The 13,531-nt window shown below is 32.5% G+C and overlaps 1 protein-coding gene across 3 annotated transcripts in view; it reads right to left on the bottom strand.

Moving 5' to 3' along the window:
• Nucleotides 1-9,813, bottom strand: part of LOC149556417 (RNA cytidine acetyltransferase 1-like) — a 146,801-nt gene extending 136,988 nt beyond the window's left edge. For all 3 annotated transcript variants that reach the window (XM_089830725.1, XM_089830724.1, XM_089830726.1), the window contains exons 1-5: nucleotides 9,432-9,813; nucleotides 9,087-9,215; nucleotides 8,917-9,008; nucleotides 7,907-8,078; nucleotides 7,660-7,782 (exon numbers count right to left, since the gene is read on the bottom strand). In XM_089830725.1, the coding sequence (XP_089686851.1) occupies nucleotides 7,660-7,782; nucleotides 7,907-8,078; nucleotides 8,917-9,008; nucleotides 9,087-9,191 (492 nt within the window). In that variant the 5' untranslated portion in view covers nucleotides 9,192-9,215; nucleotides 9,432-9,813. The remainder of the gene's footprint in view (nucleotides 1-7,659; nucleotides 7,783-7,906; nucleotides 8,079-8,916; nucleotides 9,009-9,086; nucleotides 9,216-9,431) is intronic.
• Nucleotides 9,814-13,531: the final 3,718 nt, after the last annotated feature.

Below are 13,531 nucleotides of genomic sequence, written 5' to 3'. Positions count from 1 at the left end.
TATTTTTAAGAAAAAATTCGTCTAGGAACCACATTTTCTCACATTTGAAAGGATTCCTAGATGGTTTATGTTGTTCACCTATTTTTAACCTAAGCAGAAAATTATCAAATCTTGCATTAGGAAGTATGATAGTATTAAAAGAGAAATTGAAAGTGCTTAGATTTCCTTTATAAATGAACTTGTCTAGTCTTTCTGCTATGGGACAAAACCCTGTTCTTTTGTTATTCCATGTGAATATCTTGTTAGTGGTAGGAATATCTATTAGATTGTTCTTTGAAAACCACTCTCTAAAATATGTCACCACTTGCATTGTTGTTTGAGAACCTCCATAGTTTTCTTCTAAGTTTATGAAAGCATTAAAGTCTACCCCTAAAAAGAAGTTCTCTGTAGAATTTGCATCCATGAAATTACTAATTTTATTCCATGCTTTTTTTTCTGTTGTTGGTGTTGGTCCATAAACATTTATAAACGTGAACTGAACTTCATTTTTAAAACTTCTAATTCCCCCCCCTCTAAATATTTTTAATTACATGTGGTATAAATTCAATATTCCTTGGATCCCAAATAATTCCAATTCCTCCAAAAGCCTCTGCTGATTCTACCATTTCAAAGTTTTCCAAATTCCCAATTTCTTGCTTGGTTTCTCTTCGTCTTCTTTATTTAGTTTAGTTTCTTGTATTAGAATTATATTGTATTCAAACAAGAATAAATTGTGCAGTGTTTAGTCCCCTAACATTCCATGTTGAGAGTTTCATGGCTCTCTAAGAAGGAACTTCCCCTTCCTAACATGAAGTAAGTCATTAATCTTCTTTTGATCCCAAATTTCCGATGGCCTCAATAGTCTTCCAGAGATCGTAACCTAAAATATCCCATCATTTTTTAAAGAAAAAGGCTTGAAAGGCATCCCGTCCCAAAGAATTATTTGGATTGAGATTGCAAAAGGCTTCTTTGATTTCTTCTAAGGTGAATTTCTTATTTAGATATTATCTTTTGTTGTTGATAATTTGGGAACTATACTTTTCACCTTGCTCTGAGCTATTAGATTAGATGATTCAAAATTATTTAAGATAACAGTGTAACAATTAACGAAGACTTCTACAATTCGGCTTGGGTTTTCCGAATCATTTCCAATGTTGTCCTTGATTTTCATAATTCTATTTATGTTCCTTCTATTAAGAGTGTGGCTTGGAAAAAATTTGTGTTTTTGTTCCCTTATGTTAACCATGTTTCTCGTGATTTATGTTTACAATATATTTCTTCTTTAGCTAAAATGGTTTCTTGTTTTGCAAGTTCTTTTTCTCTAATATATTTGTCATTATTAGTGCCTGCCTTTTAGGCAGGAATACTTATGCATTCATTCAGAAGCTATTAGTTTTGTTTGTTGGACCAATGTACTTTGATTTTTTTTCCTAACCCTAAGTTCTATTAGAAGTTTATCAATTAAAATATACTTAAAACATATTTAAATACAATTTCTTTACCATGTCATTGGCTCTCAGCAATTTAGGCAAGGAAAAAAATATTTGTCCCCAAGCAAAATTAGGTTGAAATTAAATGCTAAGGCGGTGCGAAAAAGCTTGGATGGTTGAAAAGATTGTCGCATATATCTGTGTGCAATAAATGTTCATTAATGTCATGCCTATCGAAAACTTTATACATGGGAATTCGGAACGTGGCCATAGTTTATTGTCCAGCTCTGTTCGTGCTAATTCATCTATTGTTTCCTCTCTGCGCTCTACTGGAGCTTCCATTCCTTCTACAGTTTCTTCATTTGAGGACGAACGCCACAGAGCCGTAGTTTATTGTCTAGTTCTATTCGTGCTATTTCAACTGTTGCTTCGTCTCTGCGCTCTATTGGGGCTTCCATTGCTTCTACAATTTCTTCGTTTGAGGACAACTGCCACAGAGAACAAGTGTTTGCTTTGATTATGTTTACTCTCTGTTGGGTTTTTCACGTGCTTCCATTTTTTTGAAACTTGGGGTTTGAAAATTCGATCCATTTGCCTCACGACAATTTTCCTAGTTTTAGAAGAAAATTTGGGTTTCAGTTCTAGTTAGGGGCGTGTGATAATGAGTTTCTTTGCTGGGGATTGGCATAATTGTCAGAAACCATTTATGATTTTTTGTTTTCTATTATGCCGTATAGAGAAGATGTACTTTTGTTAATTTGGGCATATTATTTGAAAAGGTGGAGCGGCTGTTATAAATAGTTTTTAAATTCCCAACTACACAGACAAAAGATGTACAGAGAGAGCATGTTTTTTGGGTGCATAAAGATATACCAAAAACAGCAGATTGAACAGCATATTCACCCAGAAGCAGAGACAGTTTTATTTTAAAAGATCTAAACTCACATCCATAGCAAGGTTGCCAGAAAGCACAAATGGAATAATGAAAAATGACGGCAAAATAAAAGCTACAGCAGGTCCTCAAATTTTCTTACTGTTCAGCTTACCTGCTAAGAGAAATGTCCTATGTTCCACGGAGTTTCCGGGACGGGGACGTTTTAGGGGACGGGGACGTGTTTCCGGTACGGGTACGGGTCGAAGCCAAAATTTAGGGGACGGGACATCAGGGGACGGCGATTAAAAACATAGGGGATTTTTTTAATATAGAGACAAAATTCAAATATGTATATCATAACATTGATAAACCATTCACCATAGACATTTTAGAAGATAAATACATGGAATATTATCAAATGGCAAATACTAAGTGCTTCCATTATAACAATATCACATACATATATAGCAAAAATTAAAATGCCTAAAGGCTTCAAGTATCATGCTGAAATCAGAATGAAATAAAGAGAAGTCCAACTAAAATAGTTGGTAAATAGTAAATACCGAACGTAGTCTTGCCTCACTAAACACAATCTTTGCTCATTGCTGCTACTGCTCTTATGTTTTTTTCCTTCCTCTTAGCAAGTATGTTAAATCGAAAAATGAGTAGAAGAGTTAGTGTTTTAATGGACCAAATATGGGTTGCATATTGTTATTATGTCTTTAAGATGACTAGGGGCCACACGAACAACAAAAATTAGGAAAAAATGTTTTTTTGGGGATGGTTTGCCTTTACCAGATTGACTGGAAAAAAGGGGACGGCCAGCAGTTTCGGGGACGGATAGGGGACGGCAAAACTGTCCCCGATACTGCTGGCCGTCCCCAAGTTTCCTGCCCAAAAAAATTGGCCGTTTCGGGGACGTTTCTGAATTCTTCAAAAAAGGGACGTCACAGGGTACGGCCAAAATCCGTACCCGCGTCCCCGTTTCGTACCCGGTACGGGTACTAGGGTACAGAGGCAGGGGACGCGTCCCCGTGGAGCATAGGAAATGTCTGATGATCTTTATGTCATGTGACAGGTCAAAGCTTCAATGTTTTCTAGAGCTAGTTAACATATGTTGCATGCACTTTTATTATTGCGTCTACTGAATATTATTCTCTATTTCATGCACTTTCATTATTACATTTACAGAATTAATTACTTAAGTTTTCAAAAAGCTTTTGCACAATTTCTGAATTGGATTGTTCTTATAACAACAATTAACTTCCACTATTTTCCATGATATCTATTTCTTCATAAAGTTGTTTTCATTACTGTTCCTCATTAGCCAATTCATTAGCTTTAACTCTTATTTCATTACTTTTATACCTTATGGCAGGAACTGTGACGCATCGCGTCCCTTGTTCATTCTGTCTTTAATAACTTCTTCATTAAGTTTTTTTAGTTACTCTCATTATCTAGTTTTCCTTTAAATATGTTGCTAAAATTCTCTTTATTCGATTTTATTATTTTTTATTTTATCAATTTCAATTTTGTTACAAAACATAACACTTTTTACCTTTCAAATTTACCCTCAAGCCACCATTGCTTTATATTTTTAAGAAAATTATCGCCTAAGAACCACATTTTCTCACATTTGAAAGGATTCCTAGATGGTTTATGTTGTTCACCTATTTCTAACCTAACCGGAAAGTGATCAAATCCTGCATTAGAAAGTATGATAGTATTAAAAGAGAAATTGAAAGTGCTTAGATCTCCTTTATAAATGAACCTGTCTAGTCTTTCTACTATGTGGCAAAACCATGTTCTTTTGTTATTCCATGTGAATATCTCATTAGTGGTAGGAATATCTATTAGATTGTTCTTTGAAAACCACTCTCTAAAATCTGCCATCACTTGCATTACTGTTTGAGAGCCTCCATAGTTTTCTTCTAAGTTTATGAAAGCATTAGTCTCCCCCTAAAAAGAAGTTCTTTGTAGAATTTGCCTCCATGAAATTACTGATTTCATTCCATACTCCTTTCTTTTCTATTGTTGAAGTTGGTTGATAAACATTTATAAGTGTATACTGAATTTCACTTTTAAAACTTCTAATTCCCCCTCCGCCTCCCCCTTCCCCTCTGTTACATCCCACTTTTTTGACCTAATTAAAAATGTTCATATAGCCATTAAGGTTTCACATGAAGTCAATTGACAGTTAAAATTTGTTATAATCATGTGAAATGATAAGATGGTTAATCGTTATAATTTCATATGAAGATGACATGCTAATTAACTGTTATAATGATACTTTAAAGCTATTTCGCATAGTTGATTATTTATTATGAATGCATGGGAATTGAAAAGGCAATTAACCGTTATGATCAATTATGATTAATAACTTGCTATGGTAATATGATGCAACTCTGGAGAATTTCCTTGTAGGGAGCACGTCAGAAGGGTGGAAGCATTGTCAGAAAAGAATTAGACACAAAGGCATCACCATCACTAAGCAAATGGGTATGAATCTTGAATCACCATGGTTGAGGACCTAGCAACTGCATAACAGGATACATACATTGGACACGCATGAGCTAGTTGGACAATCAATAAAACATTAAACATTTTAACATAATCAAAATACATACCTTTAATTGTTTATGTTGACATTCTCATCATTTCGAATTTTATATATGTGTGTGTGTGTGTGTGTGTGTGCACATAAGTATAAGACTATGGTGCCACCATAGTATTAGATTATACAAGCTCATCTCTATTATACGTATACATAAATATGTGTATACCTTGAGAGGATATGAAAATAAAATAATCTCCCAAGTATACACATTTAGATATGTGTATCCTAATAGGTATAACCTTGGACAAAATAATAATATGATGTCACCATTTGAAAATATATATATATGTGTGTGTGTGTGTGTGTGTGTGTGTGTGTGTGTGTGTGTGTGTGTGTGCAAATATATATATTTATATATAAAAATATAAATTATTCTTTTGTTTAGGAAACCTTCGAATTCTTTCCTCATATTTATAAATCTATAAGAGACGAGAAGTACACTTGGCATCTCTCTTTTTTTAAACCGGTGAAACAAGAAGTTGGCTATCCTTTTTTATAACTGCTATCAAGAGCCACGACTTCTTCGAAGCCTCTATATTATTTCCGTATGTCTTCTTGCTGGGGACAAGTCGGAGAACTAACCTCAAGTTCGGTAGCTCTACCTCCGTTCCCTTATTCTTCTCCTTCCTTGTTCTGCGATTGGATTGAAGATGAATCAGAGTTACTGATTTTTGTCATTGAAAGGTCTTTGATTTTGAGCTCTACATTTTTAAAACTCAACTTCAAGAGCCGGCTGATCGGAGCTAAGCAAAAAGTTTCATGTATTTCGTTAATCGGGTTATGTGATCAGCCTTCCCAAATCTTATTTGATATATGCTATTTATTCAATAGTACAGCTGCAAGGATAGTGTCAATGATTCCAAAATATCGATGCTTGATTGTGATATCGAATAGTACATTGATGAAGCTATCTCACCATGTTAAGTCTGAACCAAATACACATGCTATGCTAAGAAAACCTCTTTGTTTCAGTCGGTTTTTCCAGATTCAAATTTATTTCTCTGAAGCTCCTTAAGTGAAGCTAGATTTAATTAAGGACAGCTTTATTTTTCTTTCAGACAGTAGTAACAAGGCATCTTAGGTTAGGATTGAGTTAAACAACAATTATTTCTACTTTGGTTTATCTGTTTTAAACTATATTATAACAATAGGATCAGCTAGTTTATAAGTACAAATATTAATGGATATCGCAGTAATCTGAATCAGTCGTATATTTCTTTAATTTCTTCATGGGATTAATATACTTGTTTTATCCTCTTCAAAATGTATGTATGGTACTTTATAAATGGATTAAAGTATTAATTACTGATTAATTTGGTCTATTAAAAGGCAGTTCTACAGGCTATTGTAGCCTTTGTAATCTTTACCGAGCTACAAACAGTGTTAACAGCTTGATAAGAGACTATCAGGCTATAATAGCCTGTCTACTGCATTTTCTCTCTAAATTAATTCAAATGACAGTCTTCAATAAAACGTTGTATGAATTATCGTATCCTGGATAATCTGTTACCTGGATATAAACAGGGAGAGTATCCAAATAACAGATTACCAGGATGCAATAACCCGGAATACTGCATTGAGTCATATAAAAGTGGCTTAAGTGTTCTCAAGTTATTGAAGAATGTGTTATGCATAGATTGCTCTTTTGTGTAAATGTTTAAAACTGTAACTATTGCATTAAATTATTCTTAAAAAAATTTGTTAGCCCTTTATATCTCCCTATAACTAATGGGTAAAATTTCCAGTAGTTCCTTAACTAACAGGCTACAATTGTAACATAACTGAAATTTAAGTAACAAACATGGTTTTTCAATGATTTGAAAACCAAATTTTTCATGTAAAGGAGAATATTAAATTTGAAACTTTCCAAACCAGGTATTAGTATTTTTTTTATTTTATATACTCCAGCAATCTAACATTTTGATATAGATGCATATTTAGAAAGCTTGTGCAGATATATTATCTCAGGGTTTACAAGAGGAAGGTACACCGCAGATTTAACTCTATACCAGACGTGTTGGCCTGGAAGATGATTAATTTGTATGAGTTCATGTAAAAGGGGAACGCCCCATTACTTATGTATTTCAATGTAAAAGGGAATGCCCTGATCTCCAATGTAAAATGAGATATACCTTATTTTAAACTTTGTAATTATTTAACAGGCCGAGAATTCCAGGCAACCAGAGGTTTTTCTTGCCTCCATTCTTTTTCCTCTAATGCCCACACTGAATGGAGGATACTTGTAAAAATTATTAAGAGTTATTAACAAAAAGTCTTTTGCCGTTTACTTAGCAAAAAAAATTCAAAAACGAAAACAAAAAAACTAGCTTCAGCCTTTAAGAAGAGAAAATAATGAACCCAGGAGAGAAATACATTTAGAGTATTTGATTATGCTTTGCTGTCTTGAATCTTAAGTACCCGCTCTAGATTTACATATATGGTTTTTGTAAGGTATATCATTGAGATTTTTAGTTCAAATAAAGCTTTTCAACTTAATCAACTCCTATTAATAGCTCTAATTTCCAATGAGCAGCAAAGCAACAAAAGAAACATTGATGAATTAGTAATATTTTCCCATGCAAACAATAATCTTATGAACATTAATCAATCCAATTCAAAAGGAGCTAAACATATGAACTTTATATTTAATCATGGATTCCAAAATCTGGACAGAAAATATTGGATGTAGTAAATAGAAGAACATTGGGTATTTAGAATTTCACCAAATGTCAGAAAAAACAAGGAATAAATATACCAACCATAGTCATGGTGTAGAGACTACTCAGGGATGAAAGAGAACTGAGAAGCAAAACCACCAAACCACCTCCTTCAACTGTCTCTATGGTCCGTGCCAGCAAGTTTGGAGTCAATGCTTCAAAATCCTAGGAAATTTGTCAAGAAAGGATCAGAATGTAAAACTCTAATTAAAATGTCTATTACAGAATGGCGTTGTAGTCTTCCTTTTTTATCTCTTCAACAGACAAATGAAATACAGTAGCATATAACCTGAAGTACACACATGCCATATGTGTTTCCCAATATCTTTTCAGTGTCTGTGTAGAGACAGTAGCGAATATCTGTGCTTGTCATAAACAATAAGTAAGGATCCATTTTTTCCGGGTCCACAAATCCTCTCTGCGCCAGCTTCTTCACCTGCTTGTCACGCTTTTTCCGATGACTGCATACAGCCCAATGTATGCATGTTATTCTCAAACAAAGAGAGTGACACTCTTAAAGAATGAACATTTTTTGTTTGTCTTGTTAAAACAAAAACAAAAATCTTGGAACACAAATAAAATTAGCTCAAGATTCAAATTATGTATCCAATTCAAATTGCCCAAAAAAATAATTGCGAAAATTAAAACAGCTTAAAACAAGAATCATAAAACAATACAAAATTATCCTTCACAGTGAATGATGGTTACGATATCTTGATTCTGTGGGAAAGATTGTTCAGGGTTCGGTCTTTTACAAGAAATATACTCTAGAAAAAAAAATCCCTTGAATAAGCCACTTCCACAACGACTTGCAAGGATGATCTCAAATTATCCTTCATAACTATAATGTAGCAAAGTATAAAATGTCCTCAGCGACAGTGTAACTGCATTGTAAAAGTAACCCTAGACAATGCATGCTTGGCATACAAATAATACTAGAACCCTTAAACAGATAATGCATTAACATATAGTTCCGATAACCAATAAATAATATATTTGGTAAGCAATTGCAAAGCCTTTTTTAAAATACTAGGCAGCACTCAAACTTGGTATACTAAGTTTAATCGTAATTAAAGAATTTTAACAAACGAAGGCTAGTAGCTTCAGAGAAGCCGGAGAATTGCAACTAAATTAATAACACATTCTTTGTACCTGAAGTGATATTCTAACAACACCAACAAATTAACATAAAATTCAAGTCGCGTGCATGTATACGGACAGAAATACAAGTGCAGAGACTAATCTGACACTCTCATAATTGGGCTGTGCAATACAATATTGAGGAAATGTAGGCTATACCTGCTAAGGAAAAGTTCTTTCTTATAACACCATAGGACAGACGGTCGCGCCTTGACAGATGCTTTCGTTAACATATAGTGAAGATTGACAACCTGCAATTATTGGCCCTCTCATAAATACTTCAAATACGGAAACGCTACTCATTCAAAATATTTAATTTTAACTTTTACCTGATCACGACCCTTGTCGCCAATAATGACAAACATGGAGCGATGTCTGTCTTTAACTCCATTTTCCACTAAAGTGCGGATGCGCTCATCCACCTTCTTTCTCATGTTGATCCTAAACTGGCATACGTTCTGCCAATACACACCCAGAAATTCTGAGATGTCTAACCTATGTTACAGTGTTCACAGAATCTAATCTATGAATTTCAAATCAGGTGTAACTTTGAGGAAATTCAAAAAAATCGTCTTAGTTGGCCCTAATATTTGTAGGGTAAAATGCTTAGGTATTTTCAATGTATATTCGGCGAGTCTCTGTGCTTTGGGAGTTTAAAGGCTGCAGGTGTTTACAGTATGCGCCTGCAGTTCACCGAGGAAATGAGCACTGTTTGCCGGCTGCAGGTGTTGAGCTCGATGGCCACTCGCACCTTAATCGCAGACGTGGTGACGTGATGACAGCTCGCTGATGCAGAGAAGAGCAACGACTGAAGCAGCAAAATTATTGTGCGAGTATTCAGCTCAAACGTTTTGCGGTAGGCTCTTTAGGTTGTTTTTTGGGTTCATTTGTCCAAGCGGAGTACTCGTATCTGTTTACATTTTGATTTGTTTTTATCTTTTTAAGTGCGGCGGGGATCTAATGTTTTCACTGCACTTAACCTGACGACCTTTTTACTTCCTTCTCATCCTGATAGATCACAGAGTGTGATCTTAAATGACGATGATAAAAAAACTTACACAATCGAATCCAGAAGCAACATCATCATTAGCAATGGATTGTGGAAACCTGATATTATTAATTGTACTTAACGGAGATTATAGTTTCCAGCTGCTTCTTTTCAATTAATCTTTTCTTCAAAAATTGTGTCAAAAATTTTAAGTTATGGTACTCTCAAATAATTTTATTAAAACACAGTTTTATTTTTCATTGATATTTTATGATTGGATGCTAGTTTTGCCGACAATCTTTTTTATTTTTTAACTTTACAAATTGAAAAAAAAATGCATGCTTCTAATATGTGGCATTCAATTTGGGCTTCCTTCTACTGAATTTGGGGTATACATTATCCATGCAGGTAAAATATCATTTCTATGTATACTAGATTGATTTTCACAGTGCAGTTTTAGTGCTCCAAAATGGGTGTCTCGCATCTATTTTTTGTAGAAACATACCGACAGGGCTTGATACTTTGATGCCATTAAAATTTTTGGATCTTTCCAATATTTATCACTCGTCTACTACAGAGCCATCTCACGTAGAGTTTTATGGTGAGAGGCTATCCAGAGATAGAAAAAAAAATCTAAATTGGTTGAGTGGATTTATCTCGCACTGGAAAAGAATTGGGGTCTTTTGTATATATCTCTAACAACACCCTCTTTCCATGGCTCAATATATTACGTTTCTGCTCTCTCCGGTGATAGCTTCAAAATTTTGCCTAAGTTTCATATGTTAGATCTCAACATTTGTGCTCTTTTCCTATGCTTCAAGTGAATTTATGGGCTTCTAACATTTAAGGAATTTGTTCATCAAGAGATAAATATTAAGGTCATCATGAATTAATCTTTCTAATTTTGACTTCTTCTTTGTTGCTATAGATTCAGTTATATTAATGTGGGCCATGACAACCACAATGACACACATGCTAAAAGAAAAACTTCATTGATCAATTGCACTCTAGTTATTCTTAATAAAAATTAGGCATGTAAGAAGAATTTGATTTTTAAGCTACTCTAATATATGAACTTGGGTCTTAATTCATGTGTTCAGTATTAGATTTGTCTCATGTTTGTATCCAACATGATTTTGAAATAGAATATCCATAGTGTAGTCATTGAGATAAACATTATTTCAATGGAAAGTTTCAACCTCAAAGGTAATACAGTAACAAGATGTATATCAAATAATAATAAGTTATTTGCATCCAAGCAATCAACATAAAATTCAACTTGTACTATACATTTTTAGTTGTAAATAAGTTTTTTTATACTATATTTTTCTTACTTATTCTTGTTGCTCGTTGTCATGCATAACATTCACAATTATCCTTCCCATTGTTTATGCAATTAATGTGTTTAGACTCTGTTTTTTGAAATAATGCAAAGTCTTGATGGATTTAGGTGTTGTTATTACTTTCTCTTAAAGAAAATGAATCCACAAACAGTGGTTTATATTGGTTCACCATTCATGTTAAGGAGATAAACGACATATCAAGTTTCAATAGTTTAGATACTTCATCAAAATCAACATCTTTTTAGGCACAATTTTTTTTCAAAATTGGGGCTCAATTTAAAGTTGTTAAATTGGAATCCATTATTACATGATATTTTAGCTCTCTTCTCCAAAGGTCTACAAAGAGTCATTGTCGTCTAAGAAATTCATTTTTACATTCCTCAACAACATATGCATATTGCCCCACTTAGCTATCTCAACATGATTAGCATCATCATTTCCATTGTACTCAAGTTAGCAAGTTTGGATTAATAGACAAGCAAAGAAAGCCTATGTGGATTTACATACTAAAACAAATGAAGAAGAAAATGCCAAATAGAAGGGCACAGACAACAAAATTTCTTAGGCTCTTGCTAAGGGAATACTGCATACTCCTTTCTTTTTTCAATTTATACCATAATCTATTTTAAACCATTATATGGCACTATAGGGATCAATTCTCTCAATAGTGACTTGCATTTACTGGTTTTCAAATTTACTAAAAGAGACCAGTTGTGAGATGAACCATGATATTTTGATTGTCGTTTTTAATTTCAAAAAGAGATTACCAATGATATTTTGTTTCATAAGAAGAATGAAATTGTGTTGAGTACTATTTGGTATTCTTAAAATTTAATCTCAAATTAATAAGGCATGAATCATTAATTTATCTTAGAAATAGATCTTGTCTCTATACAGTTCTTTTTATCTATCTCTATAGAGTTCTTATTATCTATCCATAGCTCTAGAAAGATTAAGAAAAAATACAAATTTGTTTGTGTAGAGTTATTTTTATGGTCATAAAAATTAAATTTTAATTATTTTAATTGTGCAGATTACATTTTGCTACTTTTCCCAATTAGTAGCTTTAAATAATTAAGATTTGCACCATACAACTAATGATATTTAAACATTTACCAAGAAAATTTCTTTCTTTTCAAACAACTACTACAACCTTTCATATTTTTCCTATTTCTCCTTTTCAAACAACTACTACAACCTTTCACATTTCTCTTATTTCTCCTTTCTTGTGCATGGTGGGACTTTAGCTCCTAGCTCTTGTTAAATTTACTTTTTGTTCACAAATTTCTATTTTCTTATTGGACAATACTAATTTTCCTAGGTCTAAAATAATTTTTAACTCAAAAACATCTAAAATAAAAGTAACAAATGTGTATTAATTAACTACAATTAAGACACGAGTTAAATGATGACCCATCAACTATAGAATACGTGTACTTGCTAATGTCTTTTGACAATTAATTAAATGATGACCTACTAGCTGGCACTGGCTAAATAGTTGAATAAATGCATCGACTTTAGTCAGTGGTGTTACTCTGTCAGTTTACTCCATCATTATGTGTTTGAAATAAAATGTACATAGTACCTCTGATGGCCTTTGTCTCCCTCTCAGAATGCACACACCTAGTCTTGAAATGGTCACAATTTATTCATTTTATAGTTGTAAAACAATGAATTTTTTATTAAAATAAAATGTTAAAAACTTACAATTTATTCATTTTATAATTGCATAACAATGAATTTTTTCAATTAAAAATAGATGCATTTAATATAAAATAAAATGCAATATTTTAAATATTGAAGAAAATATGGCACTGGCTAACTATCAACTTAGTACAGTCATCATCAATATTGTACTATGAACGTCCCCAGGTAAGACCTTGAATTTTTTATTTATACATTAGAAATAGAGTTAAACTTCTATTTAAAATATTGATAGAAACATATTTGATTAAGTAATATTTTTATTTTATTTTAATAAATTTTATTTTATATGTTAAATTTATCAAAAAAATAAAATATAAAGTTCATGTTTTAAATTATTTTATTTTTTACTATTTTACTAACAATTCAAATGTGTAAACAATTATATTGATTTTTCTAATCACTTCAACATTAGAATTTTGTATAAAATATGAATTTAATTTTATATATTTTGATTTAAAATTATAGTTGAATAACATATTTCAAGTTCCTTCATATAGAAAATTAAAACATAAATATTATAATATTCTATTGATCTATTAGATTATGTTCAAAACTTGTTTTTTTTTTTAATCTCCACACTTGTCCATTACTCCACCTACTCTCTACAAATTAGTCATTTTAATATTAAAAAAATCTATTAGACACAATAAGCAGGGACTCATGCTCCAACAGAGCTCTTGTTTAATTTGTTTTTAATAATTTTATTTTTTTCGAGATAAGAGGCTTCAATTAAGAT

This window comes from Cupressus sempervirens, chromosome 5 (genome assembly GCF_028749045.1).
Source record: "Cupressus sempervirens isolate cs-2001-9-10 chromosome 5, ASM2874904v1, whole genome shotgun sequence".
NCBI classification, from domain to species: Eukaryota; Viridiplantae; Streptophyta; class Pinopsida; order Cupressales; family Cupressaceae; genus Cupressus; species Cupressus sempervirens.
Note: the sequence above shows the minus strand (reverse complement) of the source record. Positions and strands in the feature narration are given on the sequence as shown.